This window comes from Zeus faber, assembly GCF_960531495.2.
Source record: "Zeus faber genome assembly, chromosome: 10".
NCBI lineage: Eukaryota > Metazoa > Chordata > Actinopteri > Zeiformes > Zeidae > Zeus > Zeus faber.
In genome coordinates, this window is record NC_137199.1 from 21,465,873 (window position 1) to 21,493,765 (window position 27,893).

The 27,893-nt window shown below is 47.9% G+C and overlaps 1 protein-coding gene across 3 annotated transcripts; it reads left to right on the forward strand.

Moving 5' to 3' along the window:
- Nucleotides 1-179: 179 nt before the first annotated feature.
- On the forward strand, nucleotides 180-27,746 carry afap1l1a (actin filament associated protein 1-like 1a). 3 transcript variants are annotated; one of them, XM_080008399.1, is made up of 19 exons: nucleotides 180-228; nucleotides 14,419-14,544; nucleotides 14,935-15,018; nucleotides 15,146-15,228; nucleotides 15,579-15,714; nucleotides 15,902-15,997; nucleotides 16,102-16,316; nucleotides 16,420-16,599; nucleotides 16,797-16,880; nucleotides 17,632-17,707; nucleotides 17,806-17,925; nucleotides 18,015-18,226; nucleotides 18,688-18,833; nucleotides 18,977-19,043; nucleotides 19,750-19,864; nucleotides 21,517-21,681; nucleotides 22,638-22,813; nucleotides 23,496-23,615; nucleotides 26,851-27,746. In XM_080008399.1, the coding sequence occupies exons 1-19, from the start codon at nucleotides 210-212 to the stop codon at nucleotides 26,875-26,877; spliced, it is 2,247 nt and encodes a 748-aa protein (XP_079864525.1). In that variant the 5' UTR covers nucleotides 180-209; the 3' UTR covers nucleotides 26,878-27,746. The 3 variants fall into 3 exon arrangements, with proteins under 3 accessions (XP_079864525.1, XP_079864526.1, XP_079864524.1); XM_080008400.1 differs by lacking the exon at nucleotides 180-228 and adding an exon at nucleotides 1,634-1,664; XM_080008398.1 differs by lacking the exon at nucleotides 180-228 and adding an exon at nucleotides 9,992-10,163.
- Nucleotides 27,747-27,893: the final 147 nt, after the last annotated feature.

Below are 27,893 nucleotides of genomic sequence, written 5' to 3' on the forward strand. Positions count from 1 at the left end.
GAACGGTAAAGTCTCCAGCGACACGCGTCAAAACAAGGCCGGACACGCGCTTCCCGCAGCTCCGTCGACATGAAGCGCGTCTCGCACCAGGACCCGGCGGAGCTGATCCGTCCCGTTCCGCAAACAGCCTCCCGCCCTCGTTCCTGCGCGCACTGCTCAGGGCCCAGTCCTGGCGTGGCCCTCCCCTGGACACCACCAGCACTCACATCATGGAGCACAACAACACATGTAAGTTGGTCACAAAGTTGTTGTTTTTTTTTTCCCGTTTTTTAGGTGCTTTGTTTTTAACATCCTGTCTACTAAACTTTTCAAAATCTATTTATTTTTTTTTTTTTTCCCCATGCAACCTTCTGTGCAGTTTAAATTGTCAAGCAAAGGGGTCAGCTGTTTCCCCTGTCCGCCTCACAAACCTTCCGCTGCAAGCTGTCTACGGTGCTTCCACTTTGGGAAATTAATATCATCATTTGGAGTAGTTTATCTCCCTCACATCTGCGGCCAGACATCACAGCATTAGAGTTATTGCTCTAATCTCTCGGGTCCCCTGGGGGAGGGGTTTCCAGTTCACTCTAGATCTCCATCACTGATGGTCCCATGCCATCACAATGCAGGTGTTTACACTTGAGTGCAACCTCTTGTTTCCTTTTCTCTCCGCTTTCTTGTCTCTCTCTGACGGAACATTTGAGACGCCGCGGTTTATTTTGTGCAAATATTATCCTTAGGCTCCTTTCCGTCTTTCTTTTGCTGCCAGGTAGAGAACCAAAATGTTGACGCATGGTGCGATTGTTATCCCTGAAAGTAAGATCTCACTCATCCCCAGTCAAGGTAAACAGACGGCCGCGGAGATTTCGATAGACAGTACGGGATTAGGTCAACTGCAGTGTTGGTGACTCTTTGACGCCGTTGCCGTGGTAGCTTTGATGCAATGTTTTATATACAATCTTTTATTTTATTTATCTCCGTCTTTATTTTATCGCCCTTTAAATTGTTCCATTCGAAGGGAGTGTGTTGGGTTGGTGGGTGGGTGGGGAGGTGTGGCAGTACAGACACCATCAATATATTTTATTTTGATGGGAGGGGACCGCTCCCCTCCCAACACACACAGTAAATCATTTTACACAGTGTAGGAAAATGCAATATTCAACGGAAACTCCCTTGGAGGGATGCTCTGTGCTGCGGGGCCAAGGTCGGAAAAGGGGAAAAATAAAATAAATCAAAAATCGAAATACAAAAGCTTTAGCCCGGCTCACTTTAAACCAGGTTACGGCCTGCATTTTGACTTCCCGGTCCTCTAAGGTTCTGCATCATCAGAGCCATAAAAGCTCATGCCGGACTAGTAGGGTTTAATAGACCCCCTGACAGCCGCCGCCAGGTACACACACATGAAAGTGATTTGGGGTGTGGGGAGTCAAAGTTAATGGACCTGTTTTACCAGAATGACTCGAGGTGAACGGGAAAACGGATACACCGCCCGTTTGATACTTCCTTGCTCGTCGTTTTTTTCTTTTTTACTATCGCTCCGTTCCGTCATAACCTCTCGCCTACGTCAGTGTTTTGGTTTTTTTTTTGTTTTTTTGGGGTTTTTTTTCCTACGACTTTTTTCCTCTGTCCTATCCTGGTTTTGGGAGTGAGGGGAGCGGCTATCACCGACACGTTAAGGACATATGGTACGTGAGGCGGGTTGAGAAGGAAATGTCCCATCTACACGTCAGGAGGAAAGCTGTGCAGGTCTGTTTGGGAAGGCACAGCGGGGTGGGGTGGGGTGGGGGTGTGGGGCCTTGTTTGTTTCCCCCGGGAGCATCCTTGCTGTACCGCCGGCTATATTTAAGCCCACTGATTGGCTGTCGGCAGAATGACTTTTCCTCTGTTTGTCTTCTGAGTTATTTTAGGCAGCTTTGTTCCACTTAAAAACCTGGGAAGTTAGCCGGTGTTTGTTGCGTATCGGAACGTCGTCCGTTGTTGGTGATGCAGGTGAGGAAGAGGTGTTTTCTTATCAGTCTGTGTGCAACTGACCCCCAACGAGCCACGCTGCTTTATCAAATTTAACCTCGGCTGCCCATCACTTCCTGTTCGTGCCTGATCAGTGCATGCGTTGTTGGTGGCGTTATCCCGGTAATTTACCGGGAACAATGTGTGAAAGGGGCTGAACGCAACGAATGGCTGATGTCCAGTTCGTGCATCTCAGAAAATGATGATGGAATATGGGATTTTTAAGATTACGGATTTCCACTTTAACACAGACTCAATTTATCTCATTCAATTTGAAAAACGAATGACAGTCACATGTATCGCCATTATAAAATATGTTTAAAAGGTGTGATAATTCCATAAATAGTCAATGATAGTCAATAGTACAGTATATCTAGCACTAATTGGCATTTAATTGTTCCTACTGACAAACTCAAAAACATTTTTTACATGAATTCCGAGTCAACAGAGGCGTCAGGAATTGAGATCTCCTCTTCATCTGGATGCGCGTTCAGAAAAACCACAGGATCCAGTGGGTGTCGGAGAGAAGAGGCCGTTCCCCCCAGAGATGCATTGCAGTGCAGGGATTGTCCACGATACGACCCGTCTCCGCTGAATCACGGCTTTTGTCGTCTTGTGATCAGGGCTGAACTTGCAATAGTTCATTTGCAACAGACTCCATAATGAGACAAAAATGACACACACTGGTCGTGTTGGTACAAGTTTTCTGAATAAACAGAAAATACCCGACCATTCATACCCCTTCCCTTGCAAGAGGGCCTGGAATACCCCACATTCCTGTGTGTGTGTGTGTGTGTGTGTGTGTGTGTGTGTGTGTGTGTGTGTGTGTGTGTGTGTGTGTGTGTGTGTGTGTGTGTGTGTGTGTGTGTGTGTGTGTGTCTGTGTCTGTGTGGTGTGTGTGTCCCCGTGTCTGTGTGTGATTTCTCACTAAACACATTCAGTTGTTGATATGCCTAAAGCTTGCCAGTGGCTCTGAACGATAAGGTATTGTTGCCGGGCACAAAGCGGACTCTTCATGCATGAGCAGAATATCTTTGAATATTAACGGGGATTTGAATTGAACGCGGTTGAATTACAATATGGACTCAGTAGTTAGGGGTGAGCAGGGTGAGCAAGCACAATAGTAAATGCACTCTGTCAGCTGGCATACCGTTTTTGCTCTCATGTCATTTGTTTATTACTTTCGATCTGCATTGTCAAAGTGTAAGGTAAGCATTGTTAAGCCCCTTTCACACATAGTTCCCGGTAAATTACTGGGATAACCAATGTTCTCCACGCGTTCTACCTCTCCCTGTTGGCTCGCCCAAACTGACATACACCATGTAACGCTCTTCTCCATCCCTAACTGTAAGAGACGCAGTTAGGGTCTGAGTGGCATCTTTAAGAAGAAAATGAATACATTTAAGAATAAAAAGACCTGTCTCCGCAGAGGCTGGAGGTAATTTAGTTTCTCGTTTTTGCAGCCGAGCGCCTACGATTTGGTTGGGAGTCGCCATTTTTTCTAATGTTTTTTTTTTTTCTCTTCACAAAAAAAAAATATATTTTTAAATATTTGTACAAAAGAAATAACGCCTCCAGCCCTCGTTTACATGCTTGTTACTGCTTCCATTCACACACACTTCCGTTCATAGCCGTACCAGCATTTTCCCGGAAATTACACTTGGTCGAGGGTGGGGAAACACCCTCGGAACATCGAAACGGGCTCTATCTGACCCGTTTTTAAATGATTAACATAAAGGAAGTTGTCAAGCATGTGTTGTGTTTGCTTTAGTTTTAAAAAAGTGACATATAATTATTTATTATTAATAATTTTATAATATGAATTGCCCCCAGAGGCAAAAAAAGGCCTATAAGCATCAGCACTGATGCTGAGCCAGCGATACCGTTCTTCCCCATCATGCATGAATCGTATGTGGGACTATTCATGTTTCAGCCCGTTAAAAAGTGGAAGTCCCCTCTTTAACTCTGGTGACATAAAGGATCACTGTGGCTCATCTGACTAAAGATCTGTGTGTGTGTGTGTGTGAGTGTGTGTGTGTGTGTGCGTGCGTGCGTGCGTGCGTGTGTTATTCAGTCTCCATGGTGATATATATTTCACCGACCCTTAAAGCCTTTTCTTGAGTCAGCGGAGGGGAAAGCGTGTGCTTGTCTGGCCTGTACAGTATATGGGCGTACAGGTGCAAGGACCAGTGCCTGTGTGGAAAGTTTCGATTTATCCGCTCAACTTAGCTTAAAGCGAGAGTTCTCGTTGCAACAAGACTGAACTAACCTGTCCCTAAATTGAGCATTTCCATAACTTTGTATTCATGAGATGTGACTCATGAGGCTTTTATGCCAGTTCCACACTGGGGTTTGGAACACGTATAAGAGTTTGCAGCCAGCCCTGACAGCTTTCATATCCATTTACAATTCTTGATTTACAAGGCGGTATATTTAACCTTTTAAGGGTTGGTGGTTCATAACTCAAAACACAGGTTAACTTTTGAGTAAGAAAATACCAGTAATGACATGTCAGCAGAGACCACGGTTTGACGTATCACAGCATTTTCGACAGTTGTGTCGAATACGTATCGATATTTGCGTGTGAAATGTCCCAACTCCCCATTTCACTGTCATTTTCACCTATCACCAGTTAAACAATATGTGATAATTGAAGCCGACGTGCTCTCCAAGCTGCTGTCTCGCCCCACAGCAGATGGCCTGCATTGTGTTGATGCTAAGCACCCGAGTACAAGGTTCAAATCAGGACCAACAGCGTGGTATGAACAACAGCCCATGAATGTCATGATAATAGTTCTGACTGACTGACTGACTATAATTTGCATGTTCATGTCATGGCAGCTGCAACAGGCTGTGGCTTGATGCTATTTAGTTACAGTCATTTGTGTCATCCAGTTTAAAGGATTTGCCCCAGGCAGTGATCCATGTTTGATTAATGACAAGTGCTGTACTACAAATTAAGGAAATATATTTGAAAAAGAAAAACGGAAACATTTCCCCAGACACCATGGTCAGTATCCTGAATATGACATGTATTGACAATGATATTGTGTGGAAATGAGTCGGAAAATCAATTTGAACCCCACCACCCCCCGATGCCACCAGCTATGTGGTATTTGGGCCAGTTTTGCGAAGCTTTTTTGGCCTTGTTTCACACACATTCTGCACAATGTGCTTGTGAAGTCAAACACGCCTTGCACATATCATTTTTCATGACGTTTTTATTTTTTACAACCAACATTTGCTTTCACTTTTCCGAAATGGTTTGGGCTCAGTTTAAACGTTCTGTATCGTCGTGTGTGTTTTGTCGTTGTGTTCACTGGCACCTTCATTCGCTGTTAATGAGTAGACAGAGAGTCGAACATGAATGCGCAAGACAGCCGTCCGGTTACAACGGTGGCAATTAGTTCTGTGTACGATGTATTAAAGTAGCAAAGATGCAGGAAAGGACGGGGAGTCGTGAGGACAAAAAGGGGGTCTCAGTCTTGCAGGGAAACGAGTCATGGCTGTGGTCTCTGGTCAAACTTACATTAATATGACGAATAGGACTCTGTTCAAGGACAATGCAGCCCCTTTCCCCCTCTAGACATGTGTGCATGTTGTGTCTATGTGAACGTGTGTGTGTGTGTGTGTGTGTGTGTGTGTGTGTGTGTGTGTGTGTGTGTGTGTGTGTGTGTGTGTGTGTGTGTGTGTTGCATGTGTTACCCTTGTCTATGCAAGATCAGTAAAACAGTGCTCCCGCTCGCAAAATAGCATCTTTCTCTTTCCTGTGAGGGAGACATAGCATGGCGGTGATCTCATAGTGACTTGGGGCAGAAGCGGAATCCGAATAATAACGACTGCACTGTAGGATCTTTGTCTGGGGGGCAGGCTCTGTCAAGCCCTCTGTGCCATCTAGGACCCGAAACACAGAGGGAGAGTGAGTAACAGAGAGAGGGAAGTTGGGGTCAGAGGAGTAGGCAAAACTGGTTGACAAGCGGCGCAAATCCATCCAGGACACTGTGAATTAAAATTCTGTCGTTCATTTGACCCGTCTCGATTCGCACAAAAGTCCAAATGACCCTCACTAGTCTCGCCCCGCTAAAAGGTGGCTTGCGTTGGGGACGAGCCTGTGGACAAATGAGCTCCGGTGCACTCTGACTTCCAAACGGGGCCCTCGACTCCACGATAGCGGCGCTGTGAGGTATCGCCGCCGCCTCCCACGAGAGAGGGGAAGCCAATTACCCGAGTGCAGTGAAGCCTCGAGAGGCTTTGTGAAGGTAAGGGACGAGGCAGGGGTGGGATTGACTTTCCCTGTATCTGTGTGTGTGTGTGTGTGTGTGTGTGTGTGTGTGTGTGTGTGTGTGTGTGTGCGTGTGCGTGTGTGTGTGTGTGTGTGTCGGTGCTTGTGCTCGGTCGCTCGCGAAAACTCGTCTTCCCCATGCTGCTCCACGGCCGGACTTGAAAGACTGTTTATGCTTGAAGAGGTGAGCGGGATTGTGTAGCACCACTCGCTCTCCCTGTCCGCCGCCATAGAAATGCCTCAACCGCTCAAGGCATGCCCTGAAATCCTATAGAAAGCCTTATATGGGGTGAGTGGCGTAATGGGAATAGTAGACCTTTATACGCAGAGCCGGTTGCCGTTGACAGGAGAAGAACTTTAAAACCAAAGTGCTGCGGAATTCTCCCCCAAAATTGCGAGAAATCCGGAAAAAATATTTTTATACCTTTTACCGCTCACCACCCGTGCCGTTAGCCCGTCGCTCTGCTGGCGAAAGGAAGCCAAGATTTTTATTCAGGTCGGGGATGACTCTCACAGCATTAAACAACACAACAACATCTCCGCAGCATTTCCTTGAGCTGGAGGGTCCCGTGGCTTCGTGCATCCACCCTCCCCCTTTTGTTTGAGGTGTGAGATCCTTTCCGCGCTTTATTGCACGCCGAGCCTTCCTCGCATGCCGCGTAAAAACAGTGGGAGGGACACGTTTACGTTTCCTCATCGTTTCTGGGGCGTTTATCGCCCCTCGAAAAACCAGAACGAGAGTTTTTTCGCGGCGTCCGATTCGGGGACGTCCAGCCGCGTGGATGCGCTGCTGCTGCTGCTGCTGCTGCTGCTGTTGCTGCTGCTGCTTCGCTGTTTATCCGCATGCCCGCGCGGAGTCGAGAATCGGGATAGTTGGAATGCAACTTTTCCGATTTCTCGATGCCGCGCGGGGAGGCGGGGGGTGCGGTTAAACAAAGGTTCATTCAAGAGTTCCATTATATTTTGTGTCGCTTTGAAATACAATAAGCGCAACCGCCGCCATTCAATTCTCTCCATTGTAGAAAGTCCTTCATCTATGATAACATCGCGGCGGCCAGTGGATCCAGTGGGGGGGGGGGGGGGGGGTGGGTCAGCCGACGGGAAGAGGATACAGATGGTCGGAGGTGATACGTGATGTCATGGCTCAGCCAGGAAGTTCATCTCCATGGGGGGGGGCGGGGGCACCGGGGACATCACCATACGGTGTGCCAGGCCGTTCTCAAACACGCTCTCCAGGGTGGCACGTTGCGTGTGGAATCGGTTCCCAGCCCGGTGACTTACCGCTGTACGTTTCTGGCTCATCTGCAGAGTTGCCTACCCTTCCAGCGCTTGCATCGCCCCGGATCGTAGCTGGAGTCATTGCCGCGGTGCTTTATCAGTCTACCTTGCGAGCTGATACTGTCTTGTTTCCTCCGTCGAACGCCCGGACTTGCTTTTCCGTCGGGGAGAGGAGGTCAAGTCACTCTCTGGAAATGCCTGGAATCCGAGGAGGAGAGCGGGCGCGGAATTCAATCATGATAGGGCACGGGCTGGTTAGGGAATAAGAATACATTGTTTGCGGAGCTCCTCACCGCGTGGAAAAACTGCAAGTACATCTGCCATCTGCTCGGCTGGTGTACCTCATGTTGGCACCGGCACAAACTCAACAAACGCACACGCACACACACACACACACACACACACAAACACCTAAGCACAAATAAATGCGCACACGCTCTCACATACGCTTACCCACACAGGCAGACACAAATATCTTCACGATCAACATGAAAACCACATTTGTACTTTCCAAGGGACTCTAGATGATATCTCTCTCGAACCGTGCCCCGGCTTGGGGTTTAAACCATGCACGTCTCTGTTTTGATGATTCAGCACAATTGAGATAACCTCCACGCAACACAGAGGTACACTTCACTCCCCGCTGCTCCACAACTGTAAATATGCCTCAACTATGATCAGATGGCACCCTGCTTTTATCCTACACTGGCAGAACAAAATAAGTTAAAGGAAAATAAGAAATGATAAAGATAGTATTGACAACGGGAAGCGAGAGACCCCCCTTTGAGAAGTTTGGTGACAACGTCGGTCCTTCACCAGCGCTTTTGTGTACATTATAATTAACAAATAATAGGGAAGAAAGCGGGATTTGCAAGCCAAAGCCAGTGGCATTTTCATCAGATAGGGCAAATAGCTCTTGTGGAGCAACAGATGTGACGTGTGGTCTCTGCAGGATCACTGCAGAGCAAAGGAATGCGGTTCTCTAAACTTCGCGGACTGTTGTTCTCATCAATGGCCGTACCGTCAACATTACCGATGATTGTTTCTCAAATATTTATTGCGTGGAAATTATGAAAGCGCAAATAGTCACCCTCAAAACATTGTCATATTATCAATATTTACGTGTTTGACAAATAACCTTGCGGTGTTTGATTTTGTCGAACACCGCCCGGTCCCGTCACTTGGTGCCGTGTCCCCTGAAGCCCTCAAGTTGTTGGGAGGTTGTTTAATCCCTCCTAGATTCTCTCCCTAAGTCGTTTCCCAATCCCTCGCTTTTTTCCCTCACACACATGGTTCAGTGCGTGGGCACATCAGGTGAAATTTCAACGATGAATAAGTCATAGAATACATCAAAACATGATTCAAATGGTGATTATTTATTTATTTATTTATTTTTTAGTCGGCCCGGCGCAGACCGACGGGCTCCCCGGAAACGCTTCCTGGGGAGAGTTCTCAAAAGACGGCGCCGTGTGATTCGGCGATGGAGCAATTGCGTGGGCGTTTTTGCATGAGTGAGGTGCGGTGCGTCTGTGTGCGAGGACACGCAGCGCCGCCCGCGTGGTATCGGACCGGGGCGGGCGTGTCTGGTCGTGCAGGCGGCCCGCGGGGTCGCCTCCGGCAAGCCGTCCACGTGCCGCTCCGAGAGGCCTCGACTTGTCTCTTTGACTGCGGCGCGCACCTCAACCCCCCACCCCCCCACACACCCCATCCACCCGCCCCACCCACGGACACACACAGATGTTTGTGAGTAAATTAAATCAAGAATCCTCATGAACTGTGTGTGTGTGTGTGTGTGTGTGTGTGTGTGTGTGTGTGTGTGTGTGTGTGTGTGTGTGTGTGTGTGTGTGTGTGTGTGTGTGTGTGTGTGTGTGTGTGTGTGTGTGTGTGTGTGTGTGTGTGTGGCCATCAATTTGACTGGAAAACGTTTTAAAACGCATCTTTCGACTTGAAATGGTACAGCTGGAGTTAAACATTAATAAGGTGCCACAGGAAGAAAATGAGCAAGGTAAAGAATGTGGGTTAGATATTGATGGGCGTGTGTGTGTGTGTTTGTGTGTCTGTGTGTGCGTGTGTGTGTGTGTTTACACAACGGCCTTTCCCAGGTGCTATACGATCCCTAGGATTACGACGGTGGGGGGCTCTGGTGGGGGTTCACGCAAACACAGACCCCCACCCCTCACCCCCCCCCCCCCCGCCCCCCCCCAAAAAAAAAAGAAAAGGTACAGGGAGAGAGGGAGGGAGGGAGGGGGCGGGTTGGGCAGAGGGATAAAGAGGCCGCGGCGAGAGAGGGAGGTAAAGGAAGATAAGAGATCAGAGAGGAAGGGAGAGGTAAGGGAGTGTGTGAAGTCCCCCTCCTCCTCCTCCTCCTCCTCCTCCTCCTCCTCCTCCCCCTCCTCCTCCCCTCCCCTCCCCTTTAGCGGACTAAAAACTCACCTCCACAACAAAGGCTCCGCAGGGCGCAGGAGAGCGCGCAGACGGCCCTTTGACTCTGGAATAGCCCATCGGCTCGGTGCATGAATAAACCAATTTGTCCTCTCTCTCTGTCTCTCTCTCTCGTTCTTTCTCTCTCTCTCTCTCTCTCTGAACATGGTGGGACTCTCATCCGTCGCCGCCGAGGGTGAGTTTCCAAAAGGGGGAATTTAGTCCGGCTGTACCCATTACAGAAGTTTGCAAAGATGTTTATTTGTAACAAGTCCACAGCATCTATGGCGGTAGACGTTTGCACGTTCCGTGTACAATCTAAGTTAAGGAGCTGTCAACTTGTGGGGAAAAAAAAAAAAAAAGGATTTGTGCCAAGTGGCATCTTTTAAAGTCGGCTTTATCTGGATCGCGACGTGGTATTTGGCTCATAGACCTACTGTACAACATACTTAAAAAAAGGTGCAATACAGAGTCATAAAAGGACAAATAGACAGATAAGAATGAACGAGGTGAGTTTAAAACCGACAAACATATCCAGTCTAGACTAATTTAGTTTAGTATTTTTATTTTTTATTTATTTTTTATTTTTTTGGTAGTGTTGTGCAGCAGAACGTATGAACTCAGCGCGAAGGGGGCTGATGCAGAAAAAAAAAAAAAAAAAGACTTCTTGCACCCAATCGAGGTCACATTATTGTTCATATCAGCGCTCGCGAGACATGTTAGCACAGGTGCTCGTTCTCTCTCTCTCTCTCTCTCTCTCTCTCTCTCTCTCTCTCTCTCTCTCTCTCTCTCCATCGCTCCCTCTCTCTTTCTCTCTCTCCTTTTTTTTTTTTTTTTTTTTCTAGAGCTTTCACAGAGGTGTCTGCTAATGCAGGTTGGGTTTAAAGACTTTAAGGCCACACTTAAACAAACTCCTCTGTTGGCACGAATGCACTCACACACACACACACACACACACACACACACACACACACACACACACACACACACACACACACACACACACACACACACACACACACACACACACACACACACACACACACACACACACAGTGCGCCACACTTTTGCTTGCCCAGCAGTTTTAAACAAGGTGAGGAATGTCTCTTGGGGTTTTCGCAACAATGGAGTGGGGAGGCAAATGTGAAATGTGTCCACGACTCAAAAAACAAAATCACATTCCTGCTTGAGATGTGTGTTTGTGCCCCGCGGGTTTTCCTTGCGCCACAATTCTGTACCGCGTAAGATCTTTTTTTTTTTTTTGAGGTACGGAATGCCTGAAAGGACGTTTTTCCCCTTCTAATTTAGTGTTTTTAACCAATAATTGGTTTCTCTCATAAGTGAAGATGTTTTAGAAGAACCCAGGTCTGCTTGGTGTGATCGCTGTCTCTGCTGTGTTTTTGATGTGGCTTTATCGGCCCAAAGCAAGTGTGTGTGTGTGTGTGTGTGTGTGTGTGTGTGTGTGTGTGTGTGTGTGTGTGTGTGTGTGTGTGTGTGTGTGTGTGCGTGTGCGTGTGTGAGAGACTTTGCCCTTCATCCAGGGGTGGGGGTTTGAAGTATCCTAATCTTTTTCATCTGGCATGAAACAACATTCACATTCTCTCTGTAGGTGTGTTCCACAGGTAGAGAGGCAGCGGTTTGTGCTGTGCTGTGCTGTGCTGTGCTGCTCTGTGCTGTGCTGTGCTGTGCTGGGTTGTGTTGAGTTGTGCATGGTGTTGATTGTGAGGGGGATGACTCAGGACTGCAAGGGTGGGCTTTCACCCTTACACAGCCCCAGATACTCCTCTCTTGTCCAAAAGACACAGTTGGAGAAATTGGATAATTGGACGCGGAGAGTACGAGGCATCATCATTTGGAGTGCGGCGGCGCTCTGTTCCGCGGTCTTCGCCGTCCCGTGTGTCCCACCCGAGGGACGTCGGAATCCGCCGGCTCTCCCCCCGCCGTGGGGATCGGGTTTTCTCTCCCACCCGGTTAGGGGAAGCCCGGCTGAACAGTGAACAGTAGAGCAGCCAGAGTCTAAACAGCTGGAGCTTCTGGCAGGGAACCAGCGACAACTGAGCCAACACATCCTACTCTCACCAGATTCCTCCACCCCCACCTCCCCCTCGCCCCCGGGGGGTGAATGGGGGACTTAATGGAATAAATAGGCATGCTGGGCTCTCTAGCCCGAATCAATTTCCCGTCCTTTTTCAGCTTGTCAGTAATGTGCGAGCACCCTGGCTTCATTACAATGGAAGGAAACCGCGCTAGTAAAAAAAAAAAAAAAAAAAAAAGAAACGAGGTTCAGCGTACACACACACCTAGCCGTGACCAGATTGAGTTGTACTGCATCCCTGGCCGGGCATTGTTGAGCCCCATAGGAAGACCCACCTCAGGAAAGTATGTCTTAAGGAGTGGGAGCAGCCCCCTCTCTCTCTCTCTCTCTCTCTCTCCCCCTCTCTCTCTCCTTCTCTTGGTCAAAGGGAAAGACACACACACACACACCCTCTCACACACTGAGACGCAGGACATAGATCATCGCGTATCAAGAATTTATGCCTGTCACTAGTGATTATGTATAACGTTACTTTGTCAGGGTCATCCAACTGTTTAAAGACCGTCTAAACGTACAAAGAGGCACACACACACGAGCACATTTTCCTCTTCACACAAATCACTGCAGTGTGTGAGTGTGGCTGTTAGTCTGTTTATATTTGTGTGTGTGTGTGTGTGTGTGTGTGCGCGCGCGCAGTGCAACAGGGTTTGTTGCCATCTCACCGCCCACTAAACAAAGAGATTCCTGGCTCGGTGCCTGTCCCGTGGCTGACCTCAGCAGGACTCATGGTTCAGCAGGTCTAATGTGGCCGGACTGTGAAATTGGCAGTAGGAGAGGAGGAGGAAAGAGAGAGGGAGGGATGGAGCGAGGGAAGGAAAGGAGAGCGAGAGAGAGGAAGGCAGGAAAATGTGCCAGTGGTGACTCAGGCCCGTTGTCAGGTTTCACCAGCTAAGGGAAACGCAAGCACATCCCAAGAAAGGGAAGAGCGTAGGAAAGAAAGATGGGACGATAAGTAATGATCACAAGAATGAAAGCGTTTTTTTTTTTTTTGTTTTTTTTTCCAGCATGGTCAGCACCTTTATTATCTGGCAACCCGTCCAGTCAACCTAGTTTCTCAAAGCACATCCGAAGACGGGGGTGGGGAATAGTAGAGACGAGGAAAAAAAGAATGAAAGATGGGATCATAAGAAACTATCACAAGAAATAGAAAGAAAGGACGGCGAGAAAGAACAAAAGTAAAAAAAGGATGACAAGAAAATAGGCGCGTTCTCAGCACCTTTTTATTATCTGGCAACTCATCCATTCAACCTAGTTTCTCAAATACAAGCAAAGCAAAAAGAGTGAAAGAAAGAAAAACAAGAGTGAAAGTGTGTGTGTGTGGGGGGTCCTGTACTTATTATGACAATAGCCAGTATTTTGCTGAGGTATGAAGGCTATTATACACAAATGATGGAATAACACACACACACACACACACACACACACACACACACACACACACACACACACGCACACACACCCAGCAGGTTCCAGACCTGTTCTCATGGTCCAGGAGTGTCCAGCAGCTGCGGCGGCCAGACGGTTTATTTAAGTTCTGTTCTCAGATCAGGGAGCGGTCCATTCCCACCTCTCCCATCAACATGTGATCTGAATCATGTATTCCTGTCCTGCCTTTTCCAGAGCTGTGTTTCGTGTGTGTTGCCACCCCCCACCCCCAAAACAGTACCTCAGCCTGACTTTGTTGTCTTTGTCGTCTGGCAACATCTGCTGTTAGATAAAGATCGACTCCGCGTGAATCAAACTCCCGACCGCTCGTGTATTTTGGCCCCGCGCTGCGTTCTGGATGTGGCCCTCGCGTTCCTCGCTCGGATTCTCGTGTTTCTGCTCAAAAATTCACGTCTCAGAGCCATTGCTCTGCAGTTTAAAATTAACCTTTCAACATCTAGAGGGACATTGTGATTGGCTTTTGGGTCGCTTCCCATGTTCCTATTGGCCAACGCAAGTGTAGAGCTGTCACGTCGACGCTGGCATTTTTTCTTTCTTTCTTTCTCTCTTTTTCTTCTTTTTTTTTTGTTATTTAACATACATTGGGGTATTTGAGTTGAGTCTTCCCTTCTGCTTCCCCGTGGTTGGTTTACCAATTAGCCGCCCTGCTTCTTGTCAGCGTGGCCCTTCGTTGTCACAACTGTGATATTGTTTAACCTCGGGTGTCAAACAAGAGGAAGGAGAGAGATTAAGGGTGACACACTGCGAAGAGAAACGACGGGCGGTGAGCGTCAGACGGGGAGGTTTTTTTTTTTTTTTAAACATGCGTCCGGTGTTTGCTTAGTCTGGTCCAGTCGACCTTCGACCCGCCGTCCGACTAGCTGACCCTTTCCCTCTGACCCTTAACCCCCCTCCCCGCCCTCGGTTCAGCGATGGAGGTGTTGGTGAATGAGCTGGCCGCGCTGCTGACGCTGCTGGACCAGGAGGACCTCAGCTCCTCCACCCGGGAGAAGAAGACCTCCGTCAGGAAGCTCCTCCAGCAGATCAGTCCAGCAGGTCAGGGAGCGGCGAACCCGAGCAACCCGGGCAGTCTGTCAAATCAGTGAATTAACTTGGAAAAGACACATCTGTTGTGTTACTTGGTTAAAAAAAACCAATAGGTTTGAAAAAAAAAAAATACAAAGCCAAAATGTTTGTATACTTACACCAGTTTTTTGGCGTCATACGAAACATACCATTTATTTAAACTTTGCAGTCAAAATTTACAAACCTCAATCCTCAAGTCAATAAAAATATATTTTTGCTGTGGACCCCTCGCAACTACACCGCTGACCACTAGGGGGCCTGGACCCCAGTTTGCCACCCCAGGTCAGAAAGTCATTGCCTTCAGCCTGTGGTTGGTTTGATGGTTTGAGGTGTGCATGTTTGTCTTTCTCTCCCCCCCAGTGTCGGGAACCGACTGCATTTACATGAACTCAGCAGTCTACAGAAACGGCACCAGCTTCGTGGAATCCCTCTTTGAGACCTTCGGTGAGTGCGGCCCGCAGCCCCCCCGTGGGGGGGGCTGCGAAAATGTCACGCTGTCACGGCGCTGTGAAAAGGACAACACGATTTTTTGAATCTCTCCCTCCGAAATCCCTCCCACTGTTCTCTTTAGACTGCGACCTGGGGGAGCTGAGAAACACCACGGAGGAGACCAAACAGGAGCAAAACACGCAGACTGATGAGACTTTGGAACAGGTGCGCAGCATATCTCCGTCAAATGGACCCGAAAAGCCAATGTTGGATGGGGACCGCGAATGCGCGTAGGGCTCAAATGACATGCACGTGGCGCTAGCGTTCCTCCTTCCATTTTAAGAGGGATCATGTTGTTGAGAGAGACCAACTGGCTTCGGGAGTTGGTGTAAGGAAATGTCCTCTGCGATGGTTACTTCCTCTCCATTTGGCGACGGTGGAATTTGCGACGGCCGTCGTTTGAGGACCCGTGTGTGTGTGTGTGTGTGTGTGTGTGTGTGTGTGTGTGTGTGTGTGTGTGTGTGTGTGTGTGTGTGTGTGTGTGTGTGTGTGTGTGTGTGTCTCCCTCTCCCCAGAGCTGCGCAAACGCTGCAGCTTCACACTCTGTTAACTCTCCTCCGCCGCTCCCCACCACCCCGCCTCCGGAGGACTATTACGAAGAGGCCGTGCCCCTCAGCCCTGGCATGATGCCCGAGTACATCATCACACGAGGTCAGCCGCCGCTCACCTCGGGGGAGGAACTTGTCATCAACCGTGTCATCCTGCCATCAAAATAACACACTATCAGCATAGGATATTTACTTTGATTAGAGGGATAGAAAAATACGGTATATATATAATAATGTATATTATATATATATATATAATTAGGTGTTCTCTCAATGCCATACATTTCCAGGCAGTTCCAGCCCTCAGAACTCTCTAGAAGACGGCTACGAAGAGGCTGAAAACCACTACCCGCCTACCTGCATCAACCCTCGCCGCAAAAACTCCTGTGAGGGACCCCGCCCGGCCGCAACGTTGTAAAAGCACCGGGCCCCGGTGAGCCTTGCGAGAGGCTCCATCTTGAACGACCTTCCCCTCTCCCCTTCTCCCCAGACAACGACTCCGACCCGCTGAGCAGTTCCTACGAGTCGTACGAGGAAGACGAAGAGGAGAGGGGCCCGGGGGTCCAGCTCACCCACCAGTGGCCCTCGGACGAGAGCTCCATGCCTCCCACCCGGGACTGCCGCATATGCGCCTTCCTGCTGCGCAAGAAGCGCTTCGGCCAGTGGGCCAAGCAGTTCACCGTCATACGGGAGAACAGGCTACAGGTAGGAGACGAGGCCGGGAACGGTGTGAGACGACGTAAAGCGAGACAACAGCACCCTCACCCACGTGAACCTCTCCGCTCCCGGCTTGTGTCTGTTCCGGCAGTGCTATAAGAGCTCCAAGGACTCCTCTCCCTACGTGGACCTGCTCCTGCCGCTCTGCACGGTGGTCTACGCCCCGAAAGACAGCAAGCGGAAGCGCCACGAGCTCCGCTTCACTCTGCCCAACGGAGACGGGGTGGTTCTGGCCGTGCAGAGCAAAGAACAGGCTCACAGATGGCTCGGGGTGAGGAACGTAATACTATGCTGGGGTTACAGTTTTCGATGAGCGGGGAGCGTTGGTGGCGGCGCCATCTATTACCCCAACGAGACGCGGCACCTCCAGTCTGGAGTCGGTGCAAAGAAGGAGGTTTTGTTTTTCGTTTTTTTTTTTTTTTATTTCCGGTTCCCGAAATCACGCCTCCGCCTTGGCGTCCCCCGCAGGTAGTCAGAGAGGTGAGCGGTCAAGGGGCCGGACCGGAGGAACCCTCGTCTCCCATCATCCCCAGGAAAGTGGAGCTTGACAAGGTAATGACAGGCTGTCCGGGCCGGCCTCCGCAAAGTCCGCCCCCTTAATGATGCGCGTTCGCGACGGAAGCCGAGGAATGAGTCGGCGGGAGACAACGCTCGCATTGTCACCGGCAATTTTTGTAAACAATTGTTGGCCGCGGATCAGTGAGTCTGAGCGGTATTTGGCTTCCAGAACAAAGTGAGGATTCAGTGTGTAATTGGGTCTGAAAACATCAATGACTGAGGGGTGGGTGAGTCAGTCAGACGCATCCAGTCGTCAATGGATGCGTGTCACAACAATGTCACAGCTCTCATCGGGAAAAAGTCGTAAATACCACAGCTGTGTGTGTGTGTGTGTGTGTGTGTGTGTGTGTGTGTGTGTGTGTGTGTGTGTGTGTGTGTGTGTGTGTGTGTGTGTGTGTGTGTGTGTGTGTGTGTGTGTGTGTGTGTGTGTGTGTGTGTGTGTGTGTGCGTGCGTGTGTGTGTGTGTGTTAAAAAGGGCCAAAAAAGGACAGCATAAGGAAACCTATGTAAGAAAAGGTAAAGAGATGAAAGAGAGGATTAGGTTTTTAAGGAGAGGGTTTAGCTCTTAATTAGTCTTGGGGCTTAGACGAAGAAGAGGAAGGGGAGCTGACTAAGCCCAAAGTTTATCCTGGCTGACGTAAAGATTTTGTGGGAGACTTTCTGCTATTGAGAGTGTGTTTTACAAGGGTGTGTGTTTGTGTGTGTGTGTGTGTGTGTGTGTGTGTGTGTGTGTGTGTCACCTCAGAGGTTGTCGGCTGAGAAAAACACATCCGACTCAGACAGTGTGGGTCAGTCCACAGGAGACACCGGTCGCGAGAACGGTAAGAGGTGCCATAAATACCATGGAATTATTACAGCTTACCATAGATGTTGTATGAGTCTACAATTCTGATGTGTAATCTATCGTCGAACTATCTAGGCAAGGTGAAGCGGGGGGCTTTTGCAGCGGGCCGTAAGATCACCCGGATCATCAATTTCTCAAAGAAAAAGCCCCCGCGACCCGGGGACACCCGTAGGAATGACACCAACCCCGGACAAGGTAACAGCCTTCCCACTCCGGCCGCCTTCCGGTCCCATCTACAATCTTGGCGGACGTTGATTTCATCGCTTTGTTTTGCCGTCGCCCAGGCAACCTGCTGGTGCTGGTGAACCAGGTGTGGCGGGAGCACTGGTGCTGTGTGTCCAGGGGCGCGCTGCACTTCTACCAGGACCGGGGCGAGGCGCAGGTCCGTCTGCCCTCCCTCCCGCTGCACGGCTGCGAGGTGGTGCCGGGGCTGGGGCCCAAACACCCCTTCGCCTTCCGTGTCCTGCGGGCCTGCTCCGAGGTGGCCGCTCTGGAGGTAAAGGGGGGTGGGGATCTGCTCTATCTATACGTGATATCGTTATGACCATTTTGTTTCCCACCATGGGACACATAGTATACGGACATATTTTATTTATTCATATGTATGTATCCTATTTTTGAAGTTTACTGTTATTTTTAAGGTTTATTTTATTATATATTAATGAATTGTAAAATTATCATATTTTTAGGAAATCTTTTGGGTTTTTATATTGCCATTTCTTTCAATTTTAATATATATTTTTGGTTTATTGTATAATGCATTTTTTTTTTTTTTAAATTTGTAAATTTTTAGCTATTATTTGTATTACTTAATTATTATTTTGTTTATTATCTCTATTACCTCTTTATTATTTATCTATCTGTCAGAAACATACTGTATATCTTCACTGTATAATCCCTCTCCCTCTCCCTCTCCCCTCTCTCTCTCTCTCTCTCCCTCTCTCTCTCTCCCTCCAGGCTGTGAGCTCTGAAGAGCTGGGGCGGTGGCTGGGCGTCCTCCTGGCAGAGACGGGCTCGGCCGCCGACCCGGAGTCCCTGCACTACGACTACGTGGACGTGGAGACCATCGCTAACATCCGCGACGCCGCACGCTACTCCTTCCTGTGAGTGAGACGAAAGGAAGGTGGGGGAGTTCCTGATGGATGGCGGAGGTGAAAGCCAGGGCCCTGACAGCAGGGGTAATGGTTTTTCCTCCCACCGCTCCCGCAATGACCTGGTTTCCTCTTGTTTCGCCTCTCGGTCCCAGGTGGGCGACCTCCTCCAACTCCACCGACTCCAGAACGTATGATGAGGTTCCTCATGAGGACATGCAGGTGGGTCGAGACGCACGCACGCACGCACGCACGCACGCACGCACACACACACACACACACACACACACACACACACACACACATACTCCAAACATGATCACATGGATTCTGTGTCCAAGGATTAGTGTCTTTGTTTTCTTTGATGTGCGGAGATTAGTAGCAGTGTGTGTGTGTGTGTGTGTGTGTGTGTGTGTGTGTGTCTGTGTGTCTGTGTGTGAGTGTGTTTGTGTGTCTGCAGCTGTTGGGATCTGCTGCTGTCTGAATCCAACACCGAGGATCATTCACCCCAACAGACAGCGCTCTGTTACATGCCTGTCAATGACTGCTCTTTGTCGGCCACAGGGAGGGATTTCTGTGTGGGTGTGGGTGTGTGCGTGTGTGGGTGTGTGTGGGTGTGGGTGCGTGGGTGTGGGTGTCAGTGAGAAGAGATTGAAAGTGCAGACGGATGAGAATGGTTAAAGGACACCAAAAGGTCACGGAAATTTTACTGCCTGTAAACCCCCTTTTCAACCCGTTCCACGCTCCTCGCCAATCGCACGCAGTCTCCAAGAGCTGACACCACGCCGGGCTCCGGCCCTGAATGGAACATGACACCGCAGTCTTCTTCACGGGAACCATTTTTTCTCTCTACCTGTTCTCCTCTCCGTGTTCATATCTGCCGTGCCGTACCTCTTTTTTTTCTGATTCCTCCCTCGCCTCCGTCCAGCTGGAGGGCGACCGCGGGCCGCTGTCCGGGAGCCAGGTGAAGCGCCGATCCAGTTTCTCCGGCAGCGAGTCCGGCCGGAGCAAACCCGCCGCCTCCCTGAAACGCAGCGGGTCAAGTAAGAGACTCCTCCCTCTTGTTGTTAGGCAGTAGGTGGATTTGATTTAAAAAAAATAAAAAATAAAAATAAAAAGATAAATTGAAAGATACACAGCACTGACCTGAAGCTGCATGTCTGCCACCCTTAACAAGCCTTATTTCTAATCCACTTATTTCAAGATTCAAGATTCAATCTTTTTTATTTGTCACATACATATACATACTTCCATACATATATGCAGTGAAATGTAATGCAACGCACCCGGTGATAGCACACAATATGTCCTAGGAAAAAATAAAAAATAAAATAAAATAAAAAGTAGAAAATTCCTTTCTAATAGACCGACTAACTGACTCCTAAAACGTAATACAGTAAGTGGAATACTTATAGAATAAGATAAAAATATAAAGAATAAAATACAATAAAAATAAATTGAAATAAATGGAATAGATAGAAATTTTCTTTGATTCCTGTCATTGATGCCTTGATTTCAGTTGTGGGAATAAGAGCATTTATATTAAAGGACTCCCAACATCAATTATATCTTAACTTGATCGCCGGCACGCTCTAATGGTCAAAAAGGCAAAAGGCCGCTGCGTAGCTTATCCCGAAGCATCCAGCTGCCTCAACCCGGATGAGAGGAGTCGTTAACGTGGCGGCTCGTCGATTCCAACCAATTAGACCATTTGGAACCAGTTCCAAATGTGAATCGATCCTCAACCGCCAGCCCAAATATCCCCGCCCCAATATCCCCCTCCCCCCTCCCTCCTGCCCCTAATAATGACCCGCTCTCCTGCAGCTACCCGAATCCATGCCCGTCACCTGTCTCCGTGCAGAACAAGAAATCCAAGGATGGGGATGAAAAGAAGTCACGGACCTGACATCCCATTATACAGCCGTCAGTCATTATCTAAGTCCCCCCTGCCCGGTTCCTTTTTTTGGATCCGGATTTATTTTTTCGCGCGCTGCACACACCTGTAATCCCACGATTGGATTATCCTTCGGCTATAATCGAATGTCACGCGGCGATACTTGAGCTTGGGTCATCACCGCCCCCCCTCCCCCGTTTCTCTGCGCCTCCTCGTTTCCCACGTATAATCTCCTCCTTCTTTCTCTCCATTTTTCGTGCTTGCTTTATTGTTCACGCTTTCCCCTCTCCGGCCGAGCTATCTCTTCTGGATCCGGGGGCCGAGGCGTCGGCGCCCGTGCTGTTTTAGCGATTAGGGCCCCCCGACACTTCAAAGGCCCCCGCCCGCTCGGTCCCTTGGAGCCGGGAGACGTAGGATGTAACTTGAGATTTATTGGACGCTCGCATTAGATCTGCCGCCCCCAACCGCTGACCCCCCTGTCCCTTCAGGAGCGTGTGTGTGTGTGTGTTTGTGTGTGTGTGTGTGTGTGTGTGTGTGTGTGCGCGCGCGTGTGTGTTCCCTTATCATCTCATTGTTTCAAACTTTCCTTCCCGTCCCATATATTGAATACGAAAAGGGGCTGAAATGGCTTCCTCTCGCCCCTTCAACGCCGATCCCGCACACCTCGGGGGTCCAAGCGGGATCCAGGTCGGAGGGAGTCCTCGTTTTCTGACGGGCGCCAGACGTCCCTTTTCCCTCGCGTCCCTTTCTCACGACCCCTTTCGCTCCCCCCCCCCCCCCCCCCCCCCGCCCCCCGTGCAGACGCCAACCAGTACGGGCGCTACGGGAAAACGCGAGCGGAGGAGGACGCCAAGCGCTACCTGGGAGAGAAAGAGGAGCTGGAGAGGGAGAGGGACGCGATACGCCACGCCCTGGTCACGCTCCGACAGGAGAAGCGGGAGCTGAAAGAAGGGATGAAGACGAGCGGTGAGACAGAAAGCGGAACTAACCAGGGGGAAGGGCGCGGGGAATTGCGCGTCGTGGCGGTCGGCCGTTACCTCGTCGTAGATGATGGCTCAGTATTCAATACACCTGAAGTATGTACACTTTTGAAGTAGTTTAAGATACAAACAAAGAGTGTCTCTACATGTTGTTTGTATGATGCACTCTAAAGTAAATAAGGGATAACTGACGGCCAGTCGGCCATTACCGCAAAATAACCCCTGACAGGTTTTTTACCAGCAAATTAACTAATAAATGACACAGAATCTCGGTTTGAAATGATTTTTTAACTAATTCGCCTCGTTGAAGAGCTTCTTGAGCTTCCGCTGAGAAATATATTCCACAACAGCGTAGGTGCTCCAACATAGCAAACTCCTCGCCCCGCATTCATTTTATTGATGTTAAATTGGACATTTACATTCGTCGTGAAATGGGTCACGCTGAATGGGACGTTGGGGATCATTTGGGTTCCGGTTCATCTCCCCACGTCTTCCCATTGTAGTTTCTAATGAAACGTCGCCAGATGGCGCCACTGGCTAGTGTTAGGCGGAGCGGGCCGAGCGGTGCGATACGAGGGGCGTGAATCCAGGCGAAGAAGTGGGCGCCAGTGACGACGGTCGCTATTAACAGATCAGCGGACATGATTCACAAATAACAGACCGCTTTTTTGCTGCTATGGACCAATCAGAATCGTGCGGTCCGCCGAGCCGCGTAACAACCCAGTTGAATGTATGGAAGCAGAACTCCAGACGTCCTACACATCTTATCAAAGAAGGTCAAATCATTCTTTAAATACGTCCTCTGTCCAACTTGTCGTGGTGTGTGTGTGTGTGTGTGTGTGTGTGTGTGTGTGTGTGTGTGTGTGTGTGTGTGTGTGTGTGTGTGTGTGTGTGTGTGTGTGTGTGTGTGTGTTTGTGCGCCTGCCTGTGCGCGCGGAGCAGAGAAGCCGAGGCCGTCCCAGTGCGAGCGCCTGTCCCGGCTGGAGGAAGCCTGTCGTGGCAAGGAGGCGGAACGGGTGGAGCTGGAGCTCCGGCTGAGCCAGGTGAAGGAGAACCTGAAGAAGAGCCTGGCAGGGGGGTCGCTCGGAGCCCCCGTGGAGGGAAGACCCCCGGCAAAGGTACGCCTGGGGTTCAGAATCAGACTGGGAACAAGTTCACCACAGGCACAGTGACTGACAAGTCCTATGTGTCGGCCGTGAGCATTTCGAAACTAAAAACAGTTTATTTATCGCAAAATTGTTATTATAGGATAGATGGTGTAACCCTACTGAAATAGCAATTCAAAGCTTCTCAGGCTTCTTGAAATTACAACGGATGAGCGCATCTGCCACAGAGATAAAAGCAGGTTTTGAAATGTGAGCCTCCTTTGCCTTCCCTACTCCCTAACTCAAAACTCCCTCGAAAATAAATTTTGCTGTAGCTGTAATTATAGCCACATTTTACACACTATGTAGTTTGTGAAAATTTGGGGGTAACTTTTACTTATAATTATTTATGTTTGAAACGTGAATATTTAAAACGTGTCAAATCAATATTTCAAATATTTTAAACATTTACAATATTTTTATTTGAGTTCAATGTATTTAATTATATCCAATATATTGTATATTTATATATTTATATATATAAAATATATTTGATATTCAGATTTTAAAACTTTAATTCTATATATTTGATTTATTTCATACTTCAATCGAATTTTGGTAATCTCAACTTTTTTCACAAAACAAGTTAAAAACAATATTACCCATTTTCGGTTGCATACATTATAGGTGTGTCTTGGTGTGTTTGTTTGTGTAGGCCTGCAGCCGTAAGATCCAGAACATCTACAGTGAGTCAGTGAACTGTGCCTCCGAGCTGCGGAGGAGGCCGGTGTCAGTCTACGCCTCCACGAAAGGAAGCGTCATGCAGAAGACCAAGGTAGAACCCTGCCAGCCTACCTCCTCCGCCTGTCTCACTCCCTCTCCCCCTCCCTCCCTTTCTTATCCAAAGCTCCTTCCCACAAACCATCTCAACCTCAAAGAACTGGAGGCGTCACGATAAGGATTGGAGTCGTTTGTGGAGGTCCTCGATATTGCCCAGAAGACCCCAGTGAGGCTTTGTGCAGGCTTTGCATAAAACGTTGCGTGCAAACAAATCTCATATCTCTGCCGTCCCCTGCCATGAATTTCGATCATCCACAACATTAAAACCACCTGCCTAATATTGTGCACGTAGGTCCTCTTTGTGCCACCCACAAGACCTCTGACGGTGTCCTGTGGTATCTGGCACCAAGACGTTAGCAGCAGATCCTTTAAGTCCTGTATGTTGTAGGGCTGCAGATATTCCTCTATAATCACATTTGAATTTCTATTATTTTAAATGTTTAAATATATTCACATTTTTAAGCATCTTCACAGCTTCGATCAGGGCAATCTTTTCCCCAAACAAAGCAAATGAAAACTCTAGATGTATTTGCTTAACTCCCGTTTCCCGTTTCTGCTTCGCTGCAGAACACGGATCGCTCCTGAGAAAAATACCGCCCGTGTTCTCACGGTCCGCTGGCAAATGCCCCGCGGCACAGCATGCTCTGCGAGCTGGTGGTTGGCAACCTCTGCACTCGAGGACATTCCGTCGGTGATGGTTGGGTTTTTTCCCACTTTCATCTGCAATAATTCTCTCGAATGTGTGTTCACTGTGCAACAAACTGGTTGAACTTATATTTGACTTTATTGTTTTTTTTTTTCCTGTAATATTTGAATTCTAGTCGAATTCTGTTCCTGCCGCCTAAGTGCCAGGTGGGCGGGTGCAGTTTGTGTAGAGGCAAACCATTTATAATCAATTATTTATTTATAAAAATGTAATGGCAATTTCAGCATTTGAATAGTGATTATATTTTTTAATATTTGAATTCCATTTGAATTTTTTTAATTCGTTCCTGCAGCCCTAGCAAGTTGCGAGGTGGGGCCCCCATGGATCGGGCTTCTTGTTCCAGCACATCCCACAGATGCTCCATCGGATTGCGATCTGGGGAATTTGGAGGCAGAGTCAAAGCCTTGACCTCTTTGTCATGTTCCTCAAACCATTCCTGAATGATTTTTGCAGTGTGGCACAAAATCATCCTGCCACTTCTATCAGGAAAAACGGTTGCCATGAAGAGGTGTACTTAGTCTGCAACCATGTTTAGGTTGGTGGTACGTGTCAAAGTACCACAGTAGTACAACAGTATTCACATGAATGCCAGGACCCAACGTTTCCCAGCTTAACATTGCCCAGAGCATCACACTGCCTCTGACAGCTTGCCTTCTTTCCATAGTGCATCCTGGTGCCAGCTCTTCCCTCGGTTAAACACAGACCCAGCGTGATCAATCAAACGTGATTCATCAGACCAGGCCACCTTCTTCCATTGTTCCATGGTCCAGTTCTGATGCGCATGTGTCCATTGTAGGTGCTTTTGGTGGTAGTCAGGGGTCAGCATGGGCACTCTGACCGGTCTGCAGCTACACAGCCCCATACACAGCAAGCTGTGATACTGTGTGTTCTGACACCTTTCTATCATAGCAGCATTAACTTTTTCAGCAATTTGTACTACAGTAGCTCTTCTGTGGAATCGAACCAGACATGCTAGACTTCGTTCCCAACCTGCATCAATGAGCCTTGGGCGTCCATGACCCTGTCGCCAGTTCACCGGTTGTCCTTCCTTGGACCACTTTTGGTAGGTACTAACCACTGCATACTGGGAACACCCCACAAGACCTGCCGATTTGAAGATGCTCTGACCCAGTCCTCTAGCCATCACAATGTGGCTCTTGTCAAAGTGGCTCAGATCCTTACGCTCGCCCATTTTTCCTGCTTGCAAAAAATCAACTTCAAGAACTGACTGTTCACTTGCTGCCTCATATATCCCACCCCTTGACAGGTGCCATTGAAACGAGATGATCAATGTCATTCTCTTCACCAGTCTTGGTTTTAATGTTGTGGCTGAGTATAGACACTTTGCCAGGATGAGCCAACGCACCATTCAGCGGTTTCTGAATTATTAATCCCGCGCACGAAACAGAAATGGTCCAAGCCGTTGCAGCGGTAAATTTCACTCGGCCTGATTTTGTTCATTCTGCATTTATGTTATCCAGAATGCATTATCAACCAAATTTGTGAGAAAACAATTTACAAATTTGATCTGGTGTTATAATAATATGTAGCATATTCATTGGACTTGTTGAGCATTATTTAACCTCTGGAACCTTTTCTTAAGCAAAACAAGTAATAATAATAATAATAATAATAATAATAATAATAATAATAATAATACAGATTATACATTGTATTTGTGATTCTTTTCAAAATTCTCCACATTAAAATGACACAGAATAAAATAATGCACAAATAAAACCATCAAAACCTAGAGAGCTTCATACATTAAAAGCAAAGGGTTGTTATGACTTTTGCAGATTTTGTATAAAATGAGAAACAAGAATGAAATAAAATGCACCACACCTGTTGCATATATTTAAAGTGATCATTCCTTATCAACCTAACCAAATTTTCTGTATATACTGTAAGTACTCTGCATATTTTGCATTTCACTGGTGTGAAAGGGCTTTTATCCACGTTTACGCGCGCACACACACACACACACACACACACACACACCCACACACACACACACACACACACACACACACTTTCTCTCTCTCTCTCTCTCTCTCTCTCTCTCTCTCTCTCTCTCTCTCTCCAACCCACTCCCTCGGTCATACTCACAGCTTGACTCATTTCCACATTCTGTCATTATGAACCGCTCTTGCGTCGGCTCCGTAGGTGGTTAATGGCGCCGCAGCAGCTTGCGTGAACGTCTAACGGTCTTTCACAGCGGAGGCCACAGCCATAGCTATCGCTTCTTCACAGTCAAACAGCTTCTCATTTTGTGCGCCCCTGTGTTCCTATGTGTGTCTGATTGGATGCCTTGCAGACTGTATTCATAGTTCTCCAGCGGATGCCTCTCGTCGCATCCATTGTCTGGTGTCTTTTCATGCATATATTTCAATCCATTCGTTCCAAAAGAACACGCCGCTAAATGAAGTGAAATTGGGCCGTTTTTCTTTCTCTTATATTTCATGTTATTTATTTATTTTGTCATAAAGGGACCCCAATGTCTTCTTTGTTTGTTGCGTTCCAGGAATGGGAATCAAAGAAAGGAACCTGAAAGTTCAAAAAGAAAAGCAAGTCGTGGAAAGAGAAGAGACTGGATGGACGCGCTTTGATGGAAACAGTGTAACTTACACCTGAGAAGGTGAAAATTTGCTCATCTGTGATTAAAAAAAAAAAAAAAATCCCCGCTGGAATTTAGGAATATAAAAGTGTCATGTCGGAACCGGGCCACCGGGGGGAGTAAAGCTTCACAGAAGGGGAGTAACGCTTCACAGAAAAGGGAGTCCTCAGTTAATAATGAGGCTGGGGGATCATGCAAAAGAGAAAGTGTTAAAGTGTCTTCAACATGTATTGATGTGGATTCTGTGATGAGCACGTTCACTTAAAAACGTACAGTATAGTGGAGATTGAAAAGTGTAGATGGACGTGAGATGTTTTGTCTTAAATGCAAAGTGCCTGGAGACACGACGTTCCTCTGCCGGCGTGTACATAGTGAGCCATGACTACTGTTTTGTATATATATATATTTTTACTATAAGATGGTTTGGATTGTTTTCAATGTCAGCGTTTATTGATAATGGAACTACTAACAAACATGGGGATCATAAGGATATGGGAAAAAAAAAATCCTGTCAATTATCGATGTAATAAGTTCCCTCTTAAACCTGTGGTTGGCTTTTGCACTTTACCGCTATCCTGCCTGGATATGCGGGGGAAAAAAACAACAATATCTAATGTCCCAACTGTTTGGTCTCCGAGCGTCAAATTCCTGCTGTATAACCCTTAGCAGTTGACTTTGAAATATTTGTTTTGGGAAACAAAATATATTCAACCCGTTCACTTTGGTGTTTGTTTCTTTTTTTTTTTGTTATTTCTTCTTTATTACATTTATTTTCACAGGACTTCAATCGTTATGGTATAGGTAACTCATATAAACGACATACCAAAAGCAAAATAAATATATAAATTGCAAAGCGGTCACTTCATACAAGTGTAAAGGCAGAATAATGCAGCACAGTGTTGTGTGAGGCATCTCAGCAGTTCATAATATACATTTAGTGAACTCTTCTC